The sequence below is a fragment of the Glycine max genome, chromosome 9 (assembly GCF_000004515.6).
Source record: "Glycine max cultivar Williams 82 chromosome 9, Glycine_max_v4.0, whole genome shotgun sequence".
NCBI lineage: Eukaryota > Viridiplantae > Streptophyta > Magnoliopsida > Fabales > Fabaceae > Glycine > Glycine max.
Window position 1 is genome coordinate 26066690 of NC_038245.2, and position 27226 is coordinate 26093915.

General features: G+C 39.2%; 1 protein-coding gene across 5 annotated transcripts in view; it reads right to left on the minus strand.

Moving 5' to 3' along the window:
* Positions 1-249: 249 nt before the first annotated feature.
* LOC100808902 (DExH-box ATP-dependent RNA helicase DExH5, mitochondrial) overlaps positions 250-27226 on the minus strand; it is a 42310-nt gene continuing 15333 nt past the window's right edge. For 4 of the 5 annotated variants that reach the window (XM_026123745.2, XM_014762097.3, XM_041005437.1 and 1 more), the window contains 15 exons: positions 19957-20145; positions 19679-19838; positions 19468-19598; positions 10154-10321; positions 9801-10073; positions 9334-9528; positions 8089-8292; positions 7860-7929; positions 7620-7768; positions 4870-5175; positions 4694-4753; positions 4408-4560; positions 4171-4281; positions 1956-2660; positions 250-517 (listed from right to left, as the gene is read on the minus strand). In XM_026123745.2, coding sequence (XP_025979530.1) covers positions 2208-2660; positions 4171-4281; positions 4408-4560; positions 4694-4753; positions 4870-5175; positions 7620-7768; positions 7860-7929; positions 8089-8292; positions 9334-9528; positions 9801-10073; positions 10154-10321; positions 19468-19598; positions 19679-19838; positions 19957-20145 — 2622 coding nt within the window. In that variant the 3' untranslated portion in view covers positions 250-517; positions 1956-2207. The remainder of the gene's footprint in view (positions 518-1955; positions 2661-4170; positions 4282-4407; positions 4561-4693; positions 4754-4869; positions 5176-7619; positions 7769-7859; positions 7930-8088; positions 8293-9333; positions 9529-9800; positions 10074-10153; positions 10322-19467; positions 19599-19678; positions 19839-19956; positions 20146-27226) is intronic. The other variant, XM_006587160.4, reaches the window with a different exon arrangement.

The following is a 27226-nucleotide window of genomic DNA, read 5'->3' on the forward strand; positions in this document are numbered from 1 at the left end:
AAATGACCATATAAAACAGTTCTAGATTGTTGATGTATACATGTTAAATTCTTTTTTAAAGCATATCATAAAATGGGATAGGTTAATCAGAGGCACAATTAGTTACATCAAATAACAACAAAAGAAGGGCATGAGGATGTGGTAATTAATTTCAGTACAAAAAATAAAAACGAACGGCATATATCCTTTCAGGTTAAGAGCTGATGCTACTTGTGAAAAATAAAACTACTTTTTCCTTAGAAGAAACAATAAATAATCACTCTTATAATGTATCAAATAATTTTTCTATCTTGATTTGTTGAGAATATACACTATTGTAACGTTTCCAGCTTATAAAAGTAGTACAAGCATAATGCGACCATAATGGATCAAAGTACAAAAAAACAAAAGTTAACATATTTACATCAAGAGTGAGCCCCCATTACTCAATCCATCAATTTTCGATCGATCACCTTGGCCAAAGATATAAGTGGGTATCAGCAATCTACACTTCTGCCTCAACAGTTTCTTTGCAAATCTGCAAAGCAATACACAATTATTATAATAACGAAAAATACAGAGAATGAAAACAAAATGATTAAGTGATGCATGAAATTACATAATTTTGTCACTAAATCAAGGAATTGCTTTCCTTTATTGTAAATAATTGACAAAGACAAACAGTCCTTCCCAGGATGCAAGTAAAGTTGGGAAACAGACAGCCAACGAAGGTTAAAGAAAAGAAAATACAGGAGATAATAGTGAGTTTGGGCAAAAAAAATAGACATCACTTTGTTAATCACAGAATGCCATGGTGTTGTATGAAAGTAGATATAAAGGACAGAAATCTCAGAGTTCTTTGTCCAGAATATAATTCTTGAGACAGAATAGCTTAAGATTTCTTTCTCCACTACATATATGTAGATTAAGGATGATATTCATCCTGCAGTTTACAGATATGCAATGTAATGTGCATACATAGAAATAACACTAAAGAGCGTAAAAACTCAAGCCACTATATATGAATGTTCAATCAAGAAAGCACCGTCAATTATAATGCAGTGAACCCAGAGGAAATCCCACCGTCAATTTTAACCAGACTCAATTATATGGCATAGATGTAAAAGTAAAATACATCAAGGCATAGTCACCTATTTCTTATGCATTAAAAATTACAGGAAAAAAGCAATAAAAGTTCAGGAGTTGATATCTAGGCTTAACTATGCTTTCGATCCTAGGTATCATAATTGTGCAATTTTGATCCCAGAGGTTTCAATTGCACTGGGTCCTCCATGCAACACAATTGTGAGATTTTGGCCTCTCTGTCAATCTTTTGTTAAATATTTATGATTTGAGATTTGCTGATGATGACATGTCAATGATGTGACAACTAACATGTTTGCTGACATGTTAATGTGGTTAATTACATTTTTAGTCCCTTGGATATCACAATTGTAAGGGACCAAAAATACAATTAAGCCACGTCAACATGTATTAGGCAACATGCTAGCCGTCACATCATCATTCAGTGTCATGTCAGAAAATATGTTAAATATTTAATGGAAGACTAAAAGAGGGACCAAAATCATATATTTGTTAATTTGTGATACTTTGAGGAGTGAGGACCCAATTTGAGCAATTGAAACTTGAGGAATCAAATCGCACAATTACAATACCTGGGGAGGCCAAAAAGTGCATTAAGCCAATATTCTACAAGGGGTTGTAATGAGATAGCAAACAGTTTTGGGAGAATGTAATGCTTCTTAACATTAAGCCCTCTCTACAAACAGACTATGCCCAGGCCCCAAGTATGAAAACTTCACTAGAATTCCATTAATTTAGAAAAAAGTGCATTAATGATAGCAGAATTACAGATTTTTCTTTTTTAAAAAAGAAAAACTTATTGGTTAAATATGCTGACAATACTTGATCATTTTGGTGCAGATACATTCTCACAAATTTAAGATATTATATACCTGTAAATTTTCTTGTATAGGTAAGGGTCATAACAAGAGCATACAATAGAGGTGCATTAGGAGGGACCATGCTGGTCTGTGACATAACTAAAAGGCCATCAGTCCATTGTGATCATGTAAGCTGGGAACAAAGCTGACCTTGTGGACCTGACGATGGTGCACTGAAGATGCAGTGGAGTTTGTTAACTCAAGATTTATATAAAGTATGATCCTTCATAACGTCCCATAAAGCTCATCATCATATTTGAATTCTCAATTATGATCTTTCTTACTTTTCTTCAGCAACATTGTCATGTGATTGATATCCTCATTCCCTGTTTCTCTTCTACCCATAAGCCACTGAAGTGCCTCAGCCGCAGCATCTTTTTCTGCATTCTTCTTGTTGATATAGGGTTGGCCCATTATCTGCACTCCATTAAACTCAACGGTAGCCTGAAACTGATTATTCTTCAATTGCTTAGTGCTGTAGAAGGGTGCACCATATCCAGCTCGTGTGAGCAACGTTTGAAGCTGACTTTTAGAATTATCACCCCCGGGTCCACTGTCTGTTCTTGAAACCGATGCTTGTTGCAATGCCATCATTGATGGTTTAAGGAGCTGGCAACTAAATACAAATCTTCCTTCACATTTATCATTGCAAATCAGCAACCGTATAGCAAATAAGAGCTCATGGAATGAGTATATGCTCATCAGCGGAAACTGTAGCTGCAAACAGTAATTTAAAATAGAAATCACAATGCAGGTTGATCCAACAAAAAACACCAAAAGAAGATGCTACATCCTAAGCCTGTTGTCTTAAAATGTGAGTTTGGGCCTAACTCAACCACAAAAGCTAACTCATAGGATGAGGGTTGCCCTCCACTTATATACTCTATCTTAGCACTATCTCTAGCCAATGTGGGACTTGGATTTTTCCCAATACACCCCTTCACGTCCAGCACTTTTGGGCTTGGTGCATGGCCCTTTGAATGGATCTAGGATAGACTCTGATATCATCTTAGAATGTGGATTTTGGACTAACTCAACCCCAAAAGCTAACTCATAGGATGAAAGTTTCCCTTCACTTATATACTCTATCTTGACACTATTTCTAGCCAATGTGAGACTTGGGTTTTTCCTAATAAGTTGCATCAGGAAATTATGCAACTTTTCAAAAATAAACATCAATCTTAGAAAATGAGTTGTCACAACAGTTTAATTTTTAGTAATTCTTTTGATAGTTGGGCTAGCTTTTCTCTGAACTTTTAAATATTAGTCAGTAACCTTGTTGAGCAATACTCACATAGGGATGCAATTTGAGAGCAATCTCAAATTGCATCCCTATGTGAGTATTGTACTCAGTTCAGAGTAGTTAGAGTATGTAAGTTAGTTAATCCAGTTGGTGCCTAACTAACGAGAAGCTTGCTGTGCAAGCCTTAGAATCTTCTTTTACAAGACTGTGTAGCTTGCTCTGCAAGTCTCACAGGTCTATAAAAACTACAGTGTAACTGAAAACAGTGGGAATATAAGTAGCCAATTCCTAAAACGGATTATTTAATGTACTTTATCCGCCTGCTGGGTTACGTGTGGGTATTTTACCAGAGGTTTTGATTGTATCAAATCTACCCATGCGATTTTTGTTGAAGCATATACTCTTTGGGGAGGGTACAGTGCGGACGATTTCAAAACAGATTACTCATTCATTCGATAGAGAAGATCACCAAGATTTCGTGATTCGCTGCAGAACTTATTCTAATTCAATAAGAGAGCTCAATATTATGCCCTGAAGAGGACTCGAACCTCCACGCTTTTTAGCACGAGATATTAGAATTCATATGTCTCACAAATTCTCTCTCTCTCTCTCTCTCACTCTTCTCTTTTCAATCATCTCTTTTCTAATTGGCTCAAACCCACTAATAAGAAGGAAAAGGGAAGCATAAAGACTAAATACTCTGAAATTGATATTAACAAGATATGTTGTAATTTATTTCAAAAACTCTGAATTTGAGTTTACTTCTTAGTTACTTAGTGATTGTAGTTGAATCTTTAGGTTTTTTTTTTTTATAAAAATATTGCATAGCTGTTTAATCTTGTTAAGCAAACTCTATTGGTTTTTGAAAGAACAATGACAAACATGTCACACTTCCACTTTCAATAGTTTCTCTTTTCTCTTGCAGTTTCATGACTCAATTATCAAGGGGAAGTTGGTAGGAGCATGAAATTAATCTGCACGTACTTTACTCCGAATAAGGTTGTCAAGTTCTTTCCTTATACTCTGGTACATGTTAGCAACAGCAGGTTTCATAAAAAACTCCAAATATCCTCCTGACATTTTCAAGTGACCATCCTGCAAAAAAGATTGAAATTCCAGTAAATCAACAAAGCATTAAAAACTAGAGGGTAATTTCAAACTATAACATTTTATAGACAAGACTAAACATTATAACCAATAAAAAAATCAGAAGGAACTTACCGTATCTCCTTTTGAGATGCTTCCACCCAAAAGAAGCACCACTGAATCAGGCACAGCTGTTGAGTCACGAAGAAATACAGAGTTCACTTTTATCTTCTCATTAAAAACTACCCATGGATATGGAATTCTAGTTTCCCGAGCATTCACTGAATTCTAGTCAAATAAAATAAATGTGGGTTGAGGTCAAAACAAACAAACAAACAAAATCAAAAGATAGCTTATAAAACTCGAGTAATTATTCAGTTTCAATACCAGAAGTAAATTATAATGATTTGAATGGACTAACCGAATGTAGGAGCACTTGGCCATCCTCCATTGTTTTTAGAGAAAATGACGTATCCTTATGCTGCAAATGAAATTACGCCATATTTACCCATGACAAAAGTATGTACTGAGTATACAATATGGACCCTAGTGGGATCTACAATAAATGTAACATGTACGCAATGTTGAAGAACATACCACAACCGAGCAAATTCCAGGATATAGGCCATAGCAAACAGCTGCTCGTATGAGATACATATCATAGCTCCAAGCATTGCAGCTGCTCGTATTGCTATCAACTAACCCAATATCTTTGAGCAGGGATAAGAATTCCATTCGAAGAGCATCAATAACTCTCATGGATTGAGCAGAAAGAAAATTTTTCCAGCAATATTCATGTCCATTAAGGTCTTTTTCAGCATCCTTCCATCCCTCATAGGCCCTCACAATGGCAAGATGGTCACTGTAATCTTGGGAAAATTGAGACTTTGCTGCCTCTGCAAGCTTTGATAAATAAACTAGATAAATCAAATAAATAAATGAATCATCATAATGAAGTCATCAAGCAATAACTTGAAAAAGAAAATGGGCTACAATACTGTCAATACATGTTGCTTTCAATATTGGTCAGGAATATTATATTTGAAAGTTGAAACCAAAGGAGATAATATTTTAGAGAATGAATGAAACTGTTTGAGTAAGAAGCATGGGTGAAAATGTGTTAGGGCTCAGGATGTAGTTGACCCAGTCCAACTTAGTCATGGGTTAGGAAGACTTATACTAGAAATAAAAAAGAAAAAAAGGATCAGGCAGACGGGGTAAAAAAGGAAATTAGTGGGGTAGAAGCAGCTTTACAATTTTTACATTTTGTGGGCAGTGGAAAGGAGCATTGCTCTGGGGTGGGTATTGCAGTTTCTTCTTTAATACATCATCTTCAATCTTCAATATTATCCAATTTCTACTGTGTTTTAATTCTGGTTTCTGAAAATTGGTCCAACTTGCCAGATTTAAGTAAGGGAGAGTACATGCCCAAGCGTCAAACAATTAATAACGCTGTCGTGGATGGAAAGAAGTCACAGTGAAGAAAGTAGCAGATGGACAGGCCTCTTTTCAGTGAATGCTAGAAGAAATGCAATGGATGGAGTTGTGATTGTCCCAAGAAACACCTCACACTCCGCCTCACTCAATTGGGTCATCTGGAGGAAAAGGAATCGAAGAACAAACGACAAAGTTTGAAGCCAAGAGGAAGCGTTTGTTTTGGACTCCATGTGTTGCCCATTGCCTAGATTTGATGCTAAAAGACATTGGGAAGATGGCTAAAGTTTAAAAAGCAATTCAAAGAGGCACTAGTCTTGTTGGCTTCATCTATAACCAAACATTGCCCTTCATCTATATCCTCTTTGGATATAAATTGGCCACAAGGAAAAGGAGTACATTGGTTCCTGGTAACTGTGAAACTATATTTTCTCTTTTATAAATTTAATCTCATCACAATTCACGTATTACGGCTGAGTGGTGGAGGAACTATGGATTGCATGCTCCAAATCTTCAAAAGCTTGCTATTAAAGTATTGAACTTGACTTCTAGTTCATCAGGATGCAAATGTAATTGGAGAACTTCTGAGCATGTAAGTTAATATTAAAAGACTTATATAGAGTTTTCGTACAGTGATGGTGAAACTAACATTTTTCTAATTATAATATAGATTCACTAGAAGAAGAAAAGTAAGATTGAGCACCATAAGTTCCAAGTCTTGGTTTATATTAAATATAACCAAGCTCTTGGGCAACGCTTAGACACTCGTGATGTCATTGATCCCATCCTCCTAGATGATATTGATTGAAGTAATGGCTAGTGGGAGAATTTGGAGGAGATGGCAAGGGCGCCAAAGATGATTTGGTTTTTAATGATGGCATTGACATCAACTTGACTTTGGGAGATGTTGCCAATTTAGCTGGTGTGCGTGAGACTTGGGTTACACTAGGCAGCGAGCAAGACAAGGGATAGGTGCTGCTGCTGCTGCACCTTCAACCCAAGCATTTCAAATTGATTAAACTGTCCAAGAGGAGGAAGAGGAAGCAATCTACAGCTGTCACAGTAGTGATAATGATAACGAAGAAGATTTGGATTTAGAAGATCATTGATGATTCCTATTTCTTATCTAATCTAGGAGACTGGAAACTTGTATTTGGTTGGTATTGACTTCCATGTTTTGTTTAAGACACCTATGAACACCCATGACTTTTTGTTGTTAATAATGAATGTCATGAATCATACTTTGGCTAATGTGGAGAGACTTGCTAGTTTAAATTTGTATGACTCTGTTTCTGTTAAGGGAGTTGCTATATGTATGATGTTGTGAATAGAGTTTCTGTTACATATTTAATTCATCTAATGCATGATTATGAGAAGAGTTTATGTTATATAAAATTATATGTATATAATTTACATCATATAAACTATATTAAAAAAAATACAATACTGTTTTTGGGGTTGGCCACTATCTGGGATTTAAAACATTGCTCAGCAAGGCTCTTCAAGGACCAAGATATATTTTCAACAAGCTAGATACCTTTGACATATCTGCTCCAACTTGAGAGGGGAAGTAGGAAACTGGATAATTTAGTGATTCTTCAACTCACCAAGTAGCTAACATACATTCTAAACCAGAGAAATAGAATTAAAGTAATTAGCCGAATTATTTTCCTTTTGTAAATTGCACTCAGTCTAACTTCTAACTGCCATAATTCCTTTGGTTGCAGTTATTTCTTCAAATATATGCCTTCCAGGTTTTATCTTTTTACTATACAGCCTACCAGTATATAACCAAAATACTCCTTATAATGACTTAGGCAATCTTCATCCCTCAAGCAAATCTTTTAACAATTAAGTTCAGTCTGTTCTCAATTCCAATAATATTGCAGTCATTTAAAACAGAAAAAACTTACATCTTTTTTATCCAAAGGTGTTAGAAAAGGATCTCTAACACTAAGGCCAGCAACAATAGTTAATATGGGATCCAGGCAATTGAAGATAACACCAAATATAAGCATCTTGCCAAGTTTGGGTTCCATGGGAAGCATTGTCAAGTTGTGCCCTGTCAATTGACAGACCAACTATTGGGCTTTATACTTTATAAGGAAAATAATCAGTAAGCAGATTTTCATGCCGGATAATGGTCAACCAACCTAGAATAGTCAGATTCTCATTCTCATCCAAAGCTCCAATTGTTTTTAAATATTCAATTGCTTTTTGCACCTATGAAAAAAATAGGTAAACTAACGTGAGAGACAAACTATATAGTAATCAATACCAAATGAATTAGTGAATGTATTTCAAAGATAACAACAAAGAAAAATGTGCATGTATTGGAGATAAAATGATAACACAAAATTAGAGCATTGAATTTATCATTACCGCAAGTATCTCGGGTGACTGCAAAGCCCTAGACAAGAACTCAGATATACTTCCTAGTTTCAAACTTTTTATTTGCAGACAGAGAGATTGCAAGGGCATCCTCAAAATTTCAGGTAATTGATGCTCTGCAAAAGAATCATATACACATCTAGGATAGAGATGATAACATTCTCCTGGTTGAACACGACCAGCTCTTCCTCTTCTCTAGAGAAAAAAAAAAAGAATTTAGTGGGAGGATAGAATAAAGTCGTTAAAAGGTCAAATGGTTTTAGTTAATGTAGGATCATGGTTCACAGGTAATTGCACTTTTGAACCATGATCATTGTGTTTGATTGCAGTTTCCTCACTGATACCTAAAAAACCAGCACATTGCACCCCAATGTGATGATGGCAATTTCCACCAATTCTGTAAGATTTAACATCTATAGATCATATTCACATAGCACTGGGAAAAAGTAGAAAGCTAGCCAAACAAACAGATACATTCAAAAGGTGGAATGCACATACAGCCAATCACTAGAATGGCAAAGCATTAAATCCCAAAGTATGTGTGAAATGTCACATATTGTCATGTGAAATTGACCTTGATAGTCAGCCAGTTCATATGGACTGGATGAAAATGGCAACAAAGTTATATATTAGGATGCAGTGTCCACTTTCCAAATATCATGAGGAAAATACAGCTCGACCTACACATTATCAGCTAGATTATTGGTTACAAAAGAATATAAAATCAATTCTAACTGAATAACTTGATGTAAACAAAGAGCCAACTATTAACCATAATCATTTAGCACAAATATGGTATTCAATTAGTCCATAGCCTTGTTTTATGTAATTGAATTTTACCATATAGTTCTATAAGTATAATGCCAGCATTCCAGTAAACACAAGTTATTCAATTCTAAATGAATAACTTGATTTAAACATTAATCATAAAATCATGTAACATAAAAATGTCGTGTTTGCCAGTCCCTCCCCCATTTTCCAAAAAAAGGACCCTCAACTAGTCCCTAGCCTTGTTTTTGTAATTATATCATACCCAGTCTAATGCCAGTATTCCTATACATACAGCACTCAGGCAACTAAACTGATAAGATACTGTTACCAAAATTACTATTAAAAAGTAATTGGACTAAATGAACTCATTATAATATATCAGACACCAGAAGCAAAAAATGCTTTCAAGTAATATGGAACACAATATCATTATTGCCAATGACATTAAAGATAACATAACCTTACTTGTTGAACTGAAACCTTAGAGATCCAGGTGGGAAGCAAACAAGGCGTGTTGTTCAGTGCATCATATGATGATTTTTTCGCCTTCCCACAGTCAAGAACAAAAACAATATCATTTATTGTGATACTAGTTTCAGCAATATTTGTTGCTAGCACTATTTTTCGTACTCCATCTTCAGGTTCCTCAAATATTAACCTCTGCATATACAATATATAGTTTATCAAGAAATTGCTTGTAAGCATGAGGGTTAAATACCACAACTCTACAATGGTAAACACAAGTTTCTTTATTATCTGACAATGCAAACAAAAATTACTGCTTTTATGTAAATATGTTGCTAGGGGACACAATCATTATGCTTATTTTCTTCAACAACAAAATAATAATATGTATTCCAGCAACAGAATGCCTAACAATCAGATAATAAGTGCAGATTGGTAAGTAAACACAGTGTACAATAACCCATTACCTGCTCCAAACTGTCCATTGAGCTATGGCACATCAGCAATAAAACTCGGCTAGGATCACTCAAGACAGGATGAGTTAGGAGCTTCTCCTTCAGAGCATTTATATCATCCCATCCAATCATAAAAACCAAAATAGCACCTGGTCTTTCATGCTCGCATATATTGCACAAGATATATTGAATGAGGTTAAAACCAATACAGTCAGGATACCAACAAGACAAAGACTCCCTTGTTTGCAGACTATAATCACTTAAATCAGCCGCTCGTAATGCATCCTGGTAATATTTTTCCAAAATGAACTTAATAAATACATTGCAAGGAATGGAGTGACTGTAGCTTGAGAATCTTTAAATACCTCTACAGAAGAAGCAATTTGGCTTTTCCTCTTTCTTGGGGCCTGTTTGTTCATTTTCCAAATCCTTTCTTGACCATAGTCATCAATTTGATTGTCAGGAGTCAATCTGTAGCCCGACATTTCCAGAATATCCTCCAAAAATTGAGTTCTAACAGGGTATGTGAAACCCTATATTAGCCATCACATCCCCAAACAATAAGAATGGGAAACTTTTAGCTTTCAGAGCCAAAATAGTAATGCTCAGTAACATCAAATAAAAACAAAATAGTATTGCTCAGTTAAATCAAATAAAAAAAAGAACATTAGTTATCTTTTCCATCATCTATGTAGAACATAATTTTGAATCTCAATCGCATTTCAAACCTCCTCCCTAGTTCCCAACAATTGAAAATAGAGAGGAAACTAACCATTTTAAAATTACAACAGAAACTACAAGGAATACTCATCATGAATTCTTGAGCATTTTCATTCTCATTTAAGATGATATTTATCTACTTTGCATCCTGAAACTAATTTTATACTTGCAAATAATGTCATTTTAGCATAGTCATCAATCTTGCATAGCAGCACGACATGTAGTGGATGACCCAAAGCCGCTATTGGTGAGATGACTATTATTATGAAATTTATAGATATAATTAAACAATTTATATTACATATATACAAATGCTAAAAAAAATTACCCATAATTAAAGACACTCAATAAATAATTAAAAGTCATAACTTTATGCCAAACACAGAAGTTAATAACAAGAGTCAGGTATTATAAAAGGGGAAAAAAGGGCCACATAAGGTTGCCTACCTAAACAAAATATTAAAAGAAAGATAACACAGCAGTGGAACAGTATCAGCCTTCATCACTGTCGCATCCTTTTGCTCCTGTGTCCCACAACCAAGAGCGTTGTTCGTTGACAACCCACCTCCCACCACCCCAATGCCAATTGTCACCACATGCGTGATGCGTCTCCACACATTGCTTCTTTCTCGGAATGTAAGCTCCAAACACCAGTCCAATACCGACATGTGAGCCCTTTTTCCGGTGACAACCACCCAAAGTTGATCCCTCTAACAAGCATCCTCCCTAGCCTCCAACAACCTCATCCAGACTGCCCCTAGACCAACTTTGGTCTGACCAACAACATTAAGTCTACCTACTAGGCAAGGTTTTAAAAAATGGCTTGTGGATCAAACTAGATTAGTATCAAAGTTTAAGGATGATACATAGTATTGACCTTTTGCCCTAATAGAGTTCAATGAGGATGGGAAATTGGGAATTTTTAAATTCTCCTTGGCCTGAATTCTAAGTATGACCCTGTTCGGGTTTAGATTTTGGAAAAAGAAAAACTCCTTTCTCTATCATAAGTATTTTGGATCAATGATATTGGAAGGAGGCAATTCACTTGATGGTCAGCCTTAGCCTCTGAAAAGGGTCCAATAAAAGGATCATTTGCTTTTGGGAAGTCGTCCACAAAATCTAATCATGAAGATTGTTACACTAAGGAATGGAGCCATACTAAGGAACACATAGTAATTTATAAGCTTCATGGAAAGAAAAAAGTCCTCAAGTGAATTGAAGGATTCAAGGATACCTGACAGAGGTGCTAATTAAACATCTGACTCATTGTGATAGAAGTCCTTCCAATCCCACAAGGTGAAAATAATGTCCCCATTTTCTTTTTTGAACCGCCAAAAGTAATAATATATTGATATAAAAGAGTACCAGGGGTTTTTTATTCTTGTCTTCTGTAAAATAATGTCCCCATACTTAGTAAAGTAGAGCTGGAGCATCTACAAGTCCTTTAATAACTTTCTTAGTAAGCCTTCTAGCAACTGTTCTTTGACTAGGACAGGTAAGAATTCTTTTAATGTCTCTAGTACTCTTCCTGAAGACAGATACTTGGCTCTACTTCTAATCACATGACACTTTCTGTCTCATACTTCTCATCCTACTTCACATTTTGTAGAAAAGCAACACATTACCATTGCTAATGGATCTCAGGCCCCTGTTATTCAATGAAGCAATATTCAACTTCAAACATCCCTATCTTTGAACAAGCTTGCAAATGTCCTCGATGTTCCCAAACAGGCTAATAATCTTGTTTCTATACTCAACCTTACACGGAATTTGAAATGAAATGTACAGTTGAAATTCAGAATTAATATTCTGATTCTATTATTAATAGTGGTTTATAGGAACATAATCTTTGATTTTGAGAAAACAGAATATCCTTATTTATGTATAATTAATTTAAATAACCTATATAAACACGCATCCACCATGTATTATGACATGATTTCATGTATTATGACATGATTTCCAGTTCATTACCTTAGCCGATTTTCTGTCATAATTTTCCTCAATGGATGCTACACCAATCTTCTCTTGTATAACATCATTCCGTATTTGTATGACCACACATTCATTTTAACATTCTCATTTTTGCTACTCTAACTTTTCTCTCAAGTTGTCCCTTTAAAGCTCAACATTCACTACCATATATTATAGCTGTACGATAAAACTTGCCTTTGAGTAAAGTTTGTTACAGTGTGACAACTGCCAGACTGTAGGATGAGAGAGAGAGATAGAGGGAGAGAGACCGAGAGAGCAACAGTGATAGAGAGGGATAGGGAGGGAGAGTGGACCACCGTGAGGAGAGGGAGAGGTAAACAAAGGGAGGGTGAGAGACCGAGAGAGGATCCCAAAACTCACTACGCCGCCAAAAGGCAAGGACAAACCCAAAGGTATCAGCATGCAAACTGGAGGGAAAAAGCAAACATCACCACGTTCTACTTCACAAGGTTCCCTGACCACATAACAGAGAAGGATCTCAGGGCTCAGTTCAAGAGATGGGGAGATGTAAGGGAGATCTTCATCCTCAACCATAGGAATAAAGGAGGAAGAAGATATGGCTTCGTAAGGTATTTTGGGGTCTCTGATGAAAGAAAATTAGAAAGGCAACTCGATAACATCATACTTGGGGGACTCAAGCTGTATGTCAATGTCCCAAAGTATAAGAGGGGTAAGACGAAACTAGAGGAGCACACTGTCAAACACGGCACAAAGCCAGAAGGGCACAACACTGAAGCGGTGGATGGGGGACACACTGGAACGCGTTACTGGAACCCTTCAATGACATATGCGAAGGTGGTGTCCACCAACAAAACAGACGCAGGACTGAGAAGGAACTTTCAACCTTCACACCCCACAATGGTTGAATCCCACTCGTCGCTCCACCTTGAAGTATCAGAAAAGGAGAGGAGGAAGTACACAGACACATGGGTAGGCCATTTGAAAAACCTGGGGGCGTTCGAGAGAGTTGACAAAGAAATACCCTGGGAGTTAGGGGTTAACATTGTGCTGAAATACATCGGCGACGACATGGTACTCCTCCTTGGGCTACTGGACTCCAAAGCTGAGGAGATCATGTCGGAAGAACTCCAACATGGAACATCTCCGTTCTATTCGCTCCAAAAATGGAACCCGACGATGAGGCCAGGCCACAGACTCGTATGGGTCCAATGCTGGGGCATCCCTCTTGAAGTCTGGGACGTAGAGAACCTTTGAAAATTGGTGGCTGCAGTCAGAGACCTCATTGAGGTTGACGACGATGTTGAAGAACTAAGGAGAATGGATAGAGCCCGAATCCTTATCAGAACGCCACGGAGACCACTACTCCACCACTCAGTTGCAGTCTGTATTGGAGGGGAGACGCACACGGTGCACATCGTCGAAGAAGGGTCGAGCGACGTCGGAATGCGCGCCCCCCGCCGTCGCAGTGCCATAGAATCGACGGAGGAGATCGATTCTGACGACACCAACAGTGACATATCGCGCGCGGCGATGGCGCCAACCACCGACTTCCGGCACCTGTTGAAAGGCTTCGACGGAGACCGGGATGTCCATCTCGAAGACCACTGGTCCCAGCCGCTACCCGATGGTCCAAGCCTCATGGACTATCCAACCGATAATAACAAGGACAGCTGGCTTCACCTACCCAGCATCGGCATCTGCGCGAGGCCAGAAATGGAGAAAGGAAAGAAACAAGACCCTAGGGCGCACTCCGAGGTTGACCCAGGGGACCATGATGGGGGAGGTAGGGCGCGAGAGTCTCCAAACAGGAAAGGAAAGGTGATCAGAGTAAAGCCGACATCAATCAGGGGAGGAACATCATGCATGGATAAGGAAAGTCCCATTGCTCAAAGGGGAGATGACCCTGACAGTCCCAGTGGGGCAGCTATGACCCCAATCGGGCCTAGCAATATTCATAATTTTGAAAGTGGCCCAATTACGGAGGTGGGCTTTTCTAACCACACCATAACCACATCTCCACATACCCCTATGAACAGCCCAACAAAACCTGTAACCCCCATTACGCCTCCGTCATCACCCAAAATATCAAATGACATTCAAACCAATGAGGCAGGGCAACATATCGAACTGGGCTTTACTAACCACACCTTAGCCACTAAATCAATACACCCCATTGACAGCCCAAAGCACCAAACAGCAACGAAAGAAGGGGAGTGGAAAGTCTATGTTAGGTCCAAGGGGTGCAAACAGAAGGAGGCCCACCAAATTAAAAAGCACAAATTTCTGGAGGATATTAATCCCCCTCCCCACCACCAGCCCACATCGGGAGCTAGCACACCACCAACTAAATCGGGATACCAACTCATGGCCACTCACTCAACAAATCAGGGCATGCAAAACAACCCAGGGCCGTCTTCAACAGTAGAGGGACCCAATGAGGAGCAGTTCAGAGAGGCATCATCCCAATGGGAGCTTGCAAAGATCATGGGGGTATACAGTGATTCAGACCAGGCAACAATTATCAACAAATTTACAGCTATGGAGGTCAGAGACAAGCAGCAGGCACAGGAGCTGGGAGACAGAAACCTACCATCATGAATATTATTTCCTACAATGTCAGAGGGCTTGGGAGGGGGGTTAAATGGGCTGCAATCAGGAGGCTCATAAAAAAATATCAGTTGGATATGATATGCATCCAGGAAACAAAGAAGGAACAAGTTGATAAGACTATGTGCCAGGCATTGTGGGGAGATTTGGCTGTTGGAAGGGATTTCCAGCCAGCAATAAATACAGCTGGTGGACTGTTATGTATATGGAACGAGCAATCCTTCAAAGTTGATCATAGAGCAAGTGGCAGGGGCTACATCCTACTGGATGGAGTGTGGGTCAGCAAAAACCAGAAAGTAACCATAGTAAACATATATTCCCCATGTGATAATCTGAACAAGAGAGAATTATGGGAAGCACTAAGCCAGCTAAGACACCAAGATCCTGAGGGATTATGGTGCTTCTTCGGAGATTTTAACAGCATTAGACACCAGTCCGAGAGAGAAGGGGTGGCTCACAGGGGTATGGAAGCAAACAACATAACTGATTTTAGTGAATGGCTAGCCGACCTAGAGGTAGAAGAAATACCTAGTGTGGGGAGAAGATTCACATGGTTTAATCCAAACGGGACTGCAAAGAGTAAACTAGATAGATTTTTTGTCTCTCATGAATGGCTCAACAAATGGCCAGGCTGCACCCAATTCATCTTGGATCGGAACTTCTCGGACCATTGTCCCATACTTATGAGAGCTAAGAACATTGATTGGGGACCAAAATCATTTAGAGTGTTCGACTGCTGGCTGAAAGACAAATCCTTTGATCAGATAGTCAGGGAGTGCTAGACAAACACGCAACCTAGAGGCTGGGGGGGGGGGGGGGGGGGCACGCCCTCAAAGTAAAAATCAAAAAACGAAGTGTGGAACAGGGAGCATTATGGAGACACTCTTAAGAAGGTACAGAGGATAGAGGCAGATCTAAATAGCCTTGAAGATGCAAGCACGATTAGACAGCTGACTCCTCACGAACTGCTGACCCACAGAAAATTACAGGAGGACCTTTGGTTAGCAGCACAGTCTCATGAATCCTTGATGAGGCAAAAGGCGAGAGTAAAATGGATTAAAGAGGGGGATTGCAACACTCGCTATTTTCACTTGTTGATGAATTCCAAACGCACAAATACTGAAGTTAAAGGTGTCCTCATTAATGGCAGATGGGTAGAAAACCCAATAAGAGTGAAAGAGGAGGTCCACAGATTTTTCAATGATAGATTTAATGAACCTGAACAGTGCAGACCAGTTTTGAATGGCACTAGATTTCATGGTATTGGACTGCATCATAATGAAATGCTGGTGGCAAATTTCCTTGAGGATGAAATAAGGGCGGCTGTTTGGGAATGTGGTAGTGAAAAAAGCTCAGGTTCGGATGGTTTGAACTTTAAATTCATCAAACAATTTTGGATGCTCATGAAGCCCGACATCAGCAGATTCATCGCTGAATTCCATGCAAATGGGGTCTTCCCGAGGGGCAGCAATGCATCCTTCATTGCCTTGATCCCAAAGAGAGATCCACAAAATCTTAAGTGGAAGACAACTGCTTCACAGTGTGGTGATAGCCAACGAGACGGTGGAAGAAGCAAAGAGAAGCCATAAACCTTGTTTGGTGTTCAAAGTGGACTACGAAAGAGCATATGACTCCATATCATGGGAGTTCCTATCTTACATGATGATCAAATTAGGCTTCTGTCAAAAGTGGATCTCCTGGATCGAGGGCTGCCTCAAATCTGCTACAGTTTCTGTTTTAGTAAATGGCAGCCCTACTAATGAATTCATTCCTCATAGAGGCCTTGGACAAGGCGATCCATTAGCGCCTCTACTCTTCAATATTGGTGCAGAAGGATTAACCGGCCTAATGAGAGAAGCATTGGATAAGAATCTCTATAGCAGCTTCCTTGTGGGAAAAAACAGTGAACCAGTTAACATTCTCCAGTACGTTGACGACACCATCTTTCTTGGTGAAGCCACAATGAAGAATGTGAAGACAATCAAGTCCTTGTTGAGGAGTTTCGAACTAGCATCTGGCTTAAAGATAAATTTTGCAAAGAACAGCTTTGGGGCAATTGGGAAATCTGTCCAATGGACGAAGGTGGCAGCTGAATACCTAAATTGTAGGATTTTGTCCTTACCTTCCCTTTATCTGGGTATCCCCATTGGGGCTAACCTAAGACGTACGGAGTTTTGGGACCGTATAATCCGAAAATGTGAGAGAAAACTCACTGCATGGAAATACAGACACATATCCTTCGGGGGGAGAGTGATCCTAATTAATGCAGTTTTAACAACACTTCCTATCTATTTTTTTTCCTTTTTCAGGGTACCATAAAAAATAATAGCCAAACTGGAAGGCATTCAGTACAGATTTTTGTGGGGAGGGGAATCGGAGTGTAGAAAGATCGCATGGGTTAACTGGAAAATTGTATGTTTGCCAAAAGCCAAAGGTGGCCTTGGTATCAAAGATCTTAGAACCTTCAATACAGCATTACTAGGCAAATGTCTATGGGATCTTTTCTACAGCCAAAAGGAACCATGGGCTAGAATACTGCACTCTAAGTATGGCGGCTGGAGGGCATTGGAGGAAGGGAGCAGAGGAAGCAAAGATTCCACATGGTGGAAGGACCTAATCAAAACACAGCAACTGCAGCAAAACTTCCCACTCAAAAGGGAAACAAAATGGATGGTGGGTGGGGGAGATAAGATTAGATTTTGGGAGGATCATTGGACAAACACTGATTTACCACTAAGGGATAAATTCCCTAGGCTATACCAGATTTCATGCCAACAACAGCAAATCATACAGCAGTTGGGGACAAACACAAATACTGGCTGGGAATGGCAGCTGAATTGGAGGAGACCTCTCTTTGATTCTGAAATAGCAATGGCGGATAGCTTTCTTGGGGAGATAACTCAGCAGCAAATACACTCTCAAAGGGAAGAAAAATGGATTTGGAAACCTGAACCAGGAGGACATTACTCAACAAAAAGTGGATATGACCTGTTATGGGGGAAGTTGACGGAGGAAATTTTGGGGAAATATGGAAACTAAAAATACCAACCAAGTCAACAGTGTTTGCATGGAGACTAATCAGGGACAGATTACCAACTAAGACAAACCTCAGAAGGAGACAAGTTATGGTACATGACATGCTCTGTCCATTCTGCAAAAATAATGAAAAGGGGGCTGCTCACTTATTCTTTAACTGTACCAAAACCCTCCCTCTATGGTGGGAGTCAATGTCTTGGGCTAACCTCAAGACAGCAATGCCACAAAACCCTAGACATCATTTCCTACAGTATGGAACTGAGATAGCTGATGGTGTGAAATCCAAAAGATGGAAATGTTGGTGGATTGCCTTAACATGGACAATTTGGCAACATAGAAACAAGGTAGTCTTCCAAAATGCAACTTTCCACGGAAGCAAGGTGCTGGAGGATGCCTTACTCTTACTATGGTCGTGGATCAAAGCTATGGAGAAGGATTTCACATTACATTTTAACCAATGGTCTTCTAGCCTGAGGGATGCATTTTGTAACTAGGGGGGGCTAGGTGATGGTGGAATTATGTAACACATTAGAGTGTATCTAGCTTGTCCCAGCCAAATCAATGGATAAACTGGATCCTTTTCTATTCATATGTAAATTTAGTACCACTGGTACTTTTCTATATATATATAATACACCTACTTTTGCTGAGCAAAAAAAAATGATTTCCAGTTCATTATTCCTCTGTTTTCTCCTATTTTAACATGGTGTCAAAGCCTGATAGAGGTATCTCTTGAACTGTGTTTTCCTGGTGGACCCACTGTCCCCCAAGATAAATGTTTAGCAAACTGTGTACAACTACAGTTCGCCTTCTACTTGCTGCTCATATTCCAATGAAGAATTTTCTGGCCACCGCCTTCCACCGATCTATGCCACCCCATTGACAGCATCTTGAAAGAACCACTAACATGCTCTGACGCATGCCTTTTCAGTGTGCCAAACAGCTCTCTCATCAGAAGCGTTTCCAGCATGTGACGACGCCTCCAGCCGCCGTTTTGGCAGCACTTCTGGCTTAAGGGAGTATTTAAGTGCTTGGTTCTCCACCCTTAATAGCTAACTTATAAGGGACGGTTCCCCAAGTGCTTGGGTGTTTATCTTTATCAAATTATTAGAAGAATGAAGGCGGCAAAGGATTCAACTTGTGACAACTTTGCCATAGGCATTTGTCAGGACCACAGGGCTTAAAGGCGAAGCTCTTAAGAATGATTAAACTTTAACAACCATGCCTTCAGGTTAAATGTTAAACATATATAAGTACTTTCTCTCTAAGATTCATGATCCATCAATCGTAGTAAATTCCTAGTGATATATATCCCTTTGACAACATAAACAAGCTATGTCATTTAGTTTATGTAACATACTGGAATCTTCATAGTTGCAGCACCATTAAAATATGAAGAGAACAGCTCAGCATCAAGGGTAGCACTCATTAAAATCAGTTTCAGTTCTGGTCGGCGGGCTAGGAGATCTTTAAGAACAATGAGGAGAAAATCTGTCACACAAAAAAATGCAAAAGCATTATCATAAAAAATCTTCTAAATATCAAAGACACAATCAAGTTCAGAAATCTACCTTCATTCATTCCACGCTCATGAATTTCATCAACAATAATATGAGTTACACCTATTAAGTTTCTATCATCTAGTAATCTTCTTAATAAGATGCCTGTGGTGCAAAAGAGAAGATGAGTATCTCTCCCTCTCATACCTTCAAGTCTAACTTTATATCCAACCTTTCAGAAAAGAAGTCAAACAAAGGAGAGACAGATGCTTTAAATTCCAACAGACTATATAACAGAAAATTATTGCGCTGGAATAGTAATAAACAGTAACTGTCTTTGAAAAACTCACAGATTCACCCAATTTCTCTCCTCTTTCAAAGGCAACTCTTTCAGAAACAGAAATTGCTGCAATGCGTCTTGGTTGTGTGCATATAATATTACACACAGCTCCACGAACTGATTCAATCTCGGATTCTAGGATAAATTGTGGAAGTTGTGTTGTCTTTCCACAACCTGTTTCACCTGAAATGATAAGTACCTGAAAAATATGTCAATTAATAATTATTAATAATTAAAAAGAATTTGAGAAGCCAAACTTTAAAAAGATTCAAATAAATACTACAAACTAAATTTCAATGATATATTACTATAACAGTGTTTTACTGTGTAATGTACTAATGTTGTGTGTGAGACCACACAAAATACTCTTATTTATAACGAAGGAGGTTTACAACATAAAGAAACTAAATAATGAGCAATAAGGGAGATAATCTCATACTAAACTGCTATAATTAAAACATATCAAATCATATATTTCACACTCCCCCTCAAGCTAGAGCATATATGTCATATGAACCAAGCTTGTTACAAATGTGGTAAACCCAACAAAACTAAAGTAAAGACAGTTCCAGTCGGAGTCGGATGGTTGCACTGAAAAACCTCGACTGCAGCCAACGAAGGCCAGTAGCTGCAATGGGTGTTCACCTGTGAATAAAGCATGCCCTGAGGTGGAAGGAGACGGTTCCAGTGTGACGCTCGCTGGAGATGTGTCATGCATTGTGTGCATGAACTTCTCTCCCCGAAAAAGTGCCCTGCGTGGGGTCGCTAAAGCGGTGTGTTGTGTTGGTTGCGCACATGGACGGCATGGCGTTCTTGAAAGGTCACTGATGCAGACCAACAAGAGGACGGTGCACTGGCTACCAAACAGGCCCAACAGTGGGTGCGGGTACAGTTCACCTATAAAGAAAGTTGTGCATAGATGTGTCTATGCGAGGAACATTGGTGAACGCCATAGTGGAAGCGGGGTGAACGTCATAGGGGAAGAAGATTCTGAAGGAGGGTAAAGGCCATGAAACACAGCGAAACGGCCAAATGAGGTTGTTGAGAGGGGTGTTTGGTTTCAAACTGAGCCAAACAGGTCAGAACAAAGGCTGGATAGGCTCGCTGGAAGTAGAGAATGGCAGTACTTGAGATTTGAATTTTTGTGTGTATTTTCACACAATCAATCTACTTTTCATTGCTCTCTATTAAATATATATATAGGGTACAAAAAGGGAGGGAGACAGCTGTTTACACTTACACAATACAGCTGTCTCCTCAATAAAGCTGACTTACAAACAGCTACAATACACAAAACTACACAAACTTTAACACTCCCCCTCAAGCTGGAGCATACAAATCATATGCACCAAGCTTGGAACATATAGACTGAATCCTAGTTCCTCTTAAGGACTTAGTTAAAATATCTATTGGCTGGTCATTAGAATTGATGAACTCAGTGATAATCTCCTTGGACAATAGTTTCTCTCGAATGAAATGACAATCAATCTCTATGTGCTTAGTCCTCTCATGGAAGACTGGATTTGAGGCAATGTGAAGAGCTGTCTGATTATTACAGTACAACTTCATTTGCACCACTTCACAAAATCTCAACTCTTGGAGAAATTGTTTAATCCACATGAGTTCGCATGTAACTATAGCCATAGATCGATATTCAGCCTCTGCACTGAATCGAGCAACAACAGTTTGTTTCTTGGTCTTCCAAGAGATAACATTTCCCCCAACAAAAACACACTATCCTGAGGTAGATCTCCTGTCTATGGGACAACCAGCCCAATCTGCATCACAATATCCAGAGACTTGAGTGTTACCCTTGTCTTCATACAACAATCCTTGTCCTTTACATATCTGAGAATACGCATGACAGCATTGCAACGATCAACATGAGGATTTTGCATAAATTGGCTAACCACCCCAACAGCAAAAGAAATATCAGGTCTTGTAATGGTGAGATAAATGAGTTTTCCCACAAGTCTCCTATATCTCTCGGGATCAGGATAAACTTCACTTTGATCTGCCATGAGCTTTAGATTTGGGTCCATAGGACTATCAACAGGCCTACAATTTTGCATGCCTGTTTCCTCCAGTATATCAAGAGCATACTTTCTTTGTGAAATCACAACATCATCTCTTGATTGAGCCACCTCAATACCAAGAAAGTACTTCAAATATCTCAGGTCCTTGGTCTGGAAATGGCTGAATAAGTGCTCTTTTAGCTGGACGATCTTAGTAGTATCATTTCCTGTAATCACTATATCATCAACATAGACCATTAGATAAACACACTTTCCAGGAGATGTATGACAATAAAAAAAACAGAATGGTCAAGGAAATTGCTTCAACCCATAGAGAGATCGGTGTAGCTTGCACACCAAGCCATACTCCCCTTGAGCAACAAATCTAGGGGGTTGCTCCATATAAATTTCCTCCTCAAGACCACCATGAAGGAAGACATTTTTAATGTCAAGTTGATGGAGAGGCCAATGACATATGGCAGCCATAGCAAGAAACAGTCGAACAGCGGTGATTTTAGCTACAGGAGAGAAAGTATCACAATAATCAAGGTCATAGATCTGAGTGTATCCTTTAGCTACTAATCAAGCCTTAAGCCGATCAACCTCACCATTGGGCTCGACCTTAATAGTATAGACTCATCTACAGCCAACAGTTTTCATGCCAGGAGGAAGAGGGACAAGTTCCCAAGTACCATTGTTTTCAAGAGCCTGCATTTCATCAATCATGGCTTGTCGCCATCCAGGATGATCAAGTGCCTCATGAATATTGTTAGAAATAGTAAGAGAAAACAAAAGAAAAGTATGAAGGAGACAAACAATGATAACTCAAGAAATTATAAATAGGATGAGGATTACAAGAAGATCGAGTACCTTTCCTTAAGGCAATAGGCCAGGCTAAATCAGAGTTATGAGAAGAAGTGGAGGAGGAAGGATCCATGGTTTGAGGATCTGTTGGAGGAGAATGGGAATCACGAGGAGAACACTCGGGCACTGTAGAACTAACTTGTCGTGTCTTGCGTTGATATGTAATGAGAGGTGGAGGAGCAACTTCAGTTGAACTTGGTGGAATAGATGGGATTTCACTAACACTTTGATTGGAATTACCCAGTGGACCAGGAGATGGGACTGGAAGGACTTGCTGAAAGGAAGAAGGATAGTCCATGGAGGACGAGAAGAAAGGTGTGTCCTCAAAAAAGGTAACATCAGCAGACATATAATACCGTCTTGTAGTTGGAGAGTAACACTTGTAACCCTTTTGAAGACAAAAATACCCCAAAAAGACACATTTAATGGCCTTAGCAGAGAGTTTGTCTAAACCAGGAGAGAGATCATGGACAAAACAAGTACAACCAAACACTCTAGGAGAGACGTGAAATAATGGATCATGAGGAAAAATAATTGAGTGAGGAATTTTATTTTCAAGAGTAGAAGAAGGCATCCTGTTTATTAAGAAACAAGCAGTAAGAACTGCATCTCCCCAATGGTGTGTAGGAACATTTGAGTTTAACATTAAGGAGCGTGTAGTTTCAAGGAGATGACGATTCTTCCTCTCTGCTATGCCATTTTGTTGTGTATATGAGGACATGTGAATTGATGTAAAATACCTTTTGAGGATAAAAAGGAGGATAAATCATGAGAAAAATACTCTTTAGCATTATCACTTCTGAAAATCTTAATAGTTTTTCCAAATTGGTTCTTAATCTCATTAAAGAAAGACATGAATATAGGCAAAAGTTCAGATCTGTCTTTCATTAAATAAACCCAAGTACATCTAGAGAATTCATCAATAAAGGTTACAAAATATCTAAAGCCAAAAGATGTGACACGACTTGGTCCCCTAATATCAGAATGAATAGTAGAGAAAGCTGAGTTACATCTTTTTTCAATTTGAGGAAATGATGACCTAACATGTTTCCCTAATTGACAAGATTCACATTCTAAGACTTGAAGATTCTTAAGACTAGGAACCATCATTTTCAATTTCTGTAGACTTGGATGACCCAGACGATCATGCAAAAGCTTGGGTTTTGAAGTTGCAAAACAGGACACGGGAAAGCTGGATTCTAAGTAATAAAGTCCTCATGATTCACGTCCTTCTCCAATCAGACGACCCATACCATGTTCTTGAATAACAAAAGAACTAGCATCAAAGGTTACTGAGCAATTTAACGAACAAGTCAACTGACTTAATGAGATTAAGTTATAGGGACAATGAGGAATAAATAATACAAAGTTCAACTTTAATGAAGGAGACAAAGAAACTTGACCAATTCCTTGAGATGCAACTTTGGACCCATTGGCTACAGTAACAAAGTGGGGAGCTTTTGGAAAAGAAATAGATGAAAAAGCTGATTTGTTACCAGAGATATTATTACAGGCACCTGAATCAAGTATCCAAGGACTAGGACCTTCCATAGATTGAAAGATACATGCTGTTGAAACACATGGTACCGAGGAGGATTGGACTTGGTTGCTGGATTTTTCAAATTTGAGCTTCAAATATTCTTGGTGCTCTTCATCAGAGAACTTAGACTCTAATTTTTCTGATTTAGATACATGTGCTACCTTGTCAAGAAAGCCATGTAAGGAGTAACAATTTTCTTGAGTATGATCCATCCTGTTGCAATAGGTGCATTGAGGACGTCCACTCCTTCCACGGCGGCCTCCTCTGTTGTTATGACCTCCTCCTCTTCCACGAAGTGCAACCATGACTGATGTTTCCACAACTTCAGCTAAGTTTTCATCTTTCAACACATGGGGCACACAAAGAAGTCTAGTAATTAGAGAGTCCATTGACGGAACTTGATCACCAGCAAGGACTTGATCACGCACGTGATCAAAATCTGAATGTAGGCTTCTCAAAATAAGAACCATGTAAAACTTGTCCAGCTTCCTATTTACTTCCTCCAAAGAATCAGCCACAAGAAACCTTTTTAACTCTTCCACTGCCGCTCAAACTTTACCTATATGTGCAATCATATCGTGGCTGGTCTGTTTGAGTGCAGCAACTTTTTGGGTTGCATCGAAAAGACTTTGAATATCATTGGCAAATATCTTTTGAGCCTTCTTCCAAATAGAACAACATGTTTTGAATGATCTAAGAATTTCCAAAACATCCGGCTCAACCGATTGCCACAGCACAGCACATAGTTGAAAGTCAAGTTTTTCCCACTCAGATTTCTTGTCATTTGGGACAGCATTAGCTCCTTTTTTCAAGTGGTCATGATATCCTTGGCCAAGAAACCACAACTCCACTGAGGTAGACCAAGATAGGTAGTTCTTCCAGTTGAGTTTTGCAGTAGTGATGGTGGGGGTTCCAGAGAAGGAGAATACAAGACCGGCAGAGGCCATTTATGATCAAATAACGAAACCCTAACGGAGAAGGAGAAGGAAACACAAGGGCTGGAACGAGCAAGTTGTCAATACCGGATAACAAGGGCTGAAACGTGCCCAGGAGAAGGTGAAGCAGCTGGTACTGGTCCAGTGAACTTCCGGAGGGCGGCGCATGGACCTCACGCTCCGAAATTCGCGCGGGTTGGTGGCGGCACGTGGCTGGGATTCTGGCCACGTGACTTCCAGGGGTGAGTCGCGCTCTTCAAGGCACACCCAATCCTGGGTTTGCCGGAAGATACGATGGCCGGAGACAGTGGCGGCGGACAGCGACCGGAGTCAAAACGGTTACCCGCTTTGATACCAACTTGAGATTTGAATTTTTGTGTGTATTTTCACACAATCAATCTACTTTTCATTGCTCTCTATTAAATATATATATATAGGGTACAAAAAGGGAGGGAGACAGCTGTTTACACTTACACAATACAGCTGTCTCCTAAATAAAGCTGACTTAAACAGCTACAATACACAAAACTACACAAACTTTAACGGCAGTCTAAGATAAACTGAGAGAAAAAGGAGCTTTGAATTATTACTCAAATGAAAAATGATTACAATGGGAGTATATATAGAATATAGAGGCTGGCCTTATTGGTACAGAAAAGTGGTTAACAGAAAATACTAACTTCTAACAAATTGTCTGTTAACGGTTCTAACAAACTAACTGCTTCACAATTGCTTCACAGTTCTAACTCACTAACTGTCCACTATAGCTAACATTTAACATACTATACTCTAATAAGCAGCAGAAGGGTTGCCAGAGGATGGGTCTCACCGGAAACAGCACCACATGCCAATTTGTGAAGAGCGTGTGAGTTACACATGCCGGAGAGAGGAGGCACGTGTAGGCACATGCAGAGGAGTTGTGGGTCGTGGCTCTGGCTTAGAGATTGTCAGTGGATAGCGACTCTGGTCGTAGTTGGTCGTCGGCGAAAGATATCATATATTTCACAATTACCAAGTAGGAACAGTTTGTTCTGGACCTTCAAAAGGAACAGTTTGTTGTATATTCTGTGACACGTTTGTCAAAAGGAATAATATTGAGCCCTTGACCATTTCCTATGGTTATTTGTTCTGGACCTTCAAAAGGAACAGTTTGGTTGTATATTTTGTGACACATTTGTCACATGATGAGAAACCCCCAAATCTGGATACCGGCTAGTAGAGGGAGTTGATGATGATGCAGGAGCACTCATATGAAAAGCTTGAGGAGGTGCTCGAGAGATAGGTCTTGCAGGTCTATTGTAGGTGTAGTTAGGTTGAGTGTATGGTTGAGGATATGAATGAGAATATAGTTGAGGAAAACCAAATTGAGATGGTGGTGGCATTTGCTGCTGAGAGGATCGAATGTAAGGTACTGGAGGTATAGTCCAGAAGAGTGGGTACCATTGAGGCTGCATGTTCAGACCTTGAGGAGCAATCGAAACATAGTTCTCATAAAATCTGTGATAACAGAAAGAAGCATAATGCCCAAATTTCTAACAAACTTGGCACTGCACATTAGAGTAACGGCCACCAAAGTTCCGGCCACTGCCACGACCACCACGGTTAAAACTCCAGCCACCGCAACCACTGGTGTAATGTGGTAATCATTGTAATTCATATCAGTGGAGGAGGGCTGAGAAGTCAAATTGACTTGTGCTTGCGAATTAGAACTTGCAGTAGGATTAGAATTCACATTTCAGGAGTTACCAATTGCACCTTCAGTAAGATTGATTGAAACCAGAGATCTCTTATTATGTCTCTTGAAGGAAGTTTTTGCTCCAAAAGAAGAGTTTCAACCTCGTCAACAGTGAAAGGCTCGAACTTGTTACAAACAAGCCAAACAGTGGACTCATATTCTTCTGGAAGACCATTGAGAATCATTTCCAA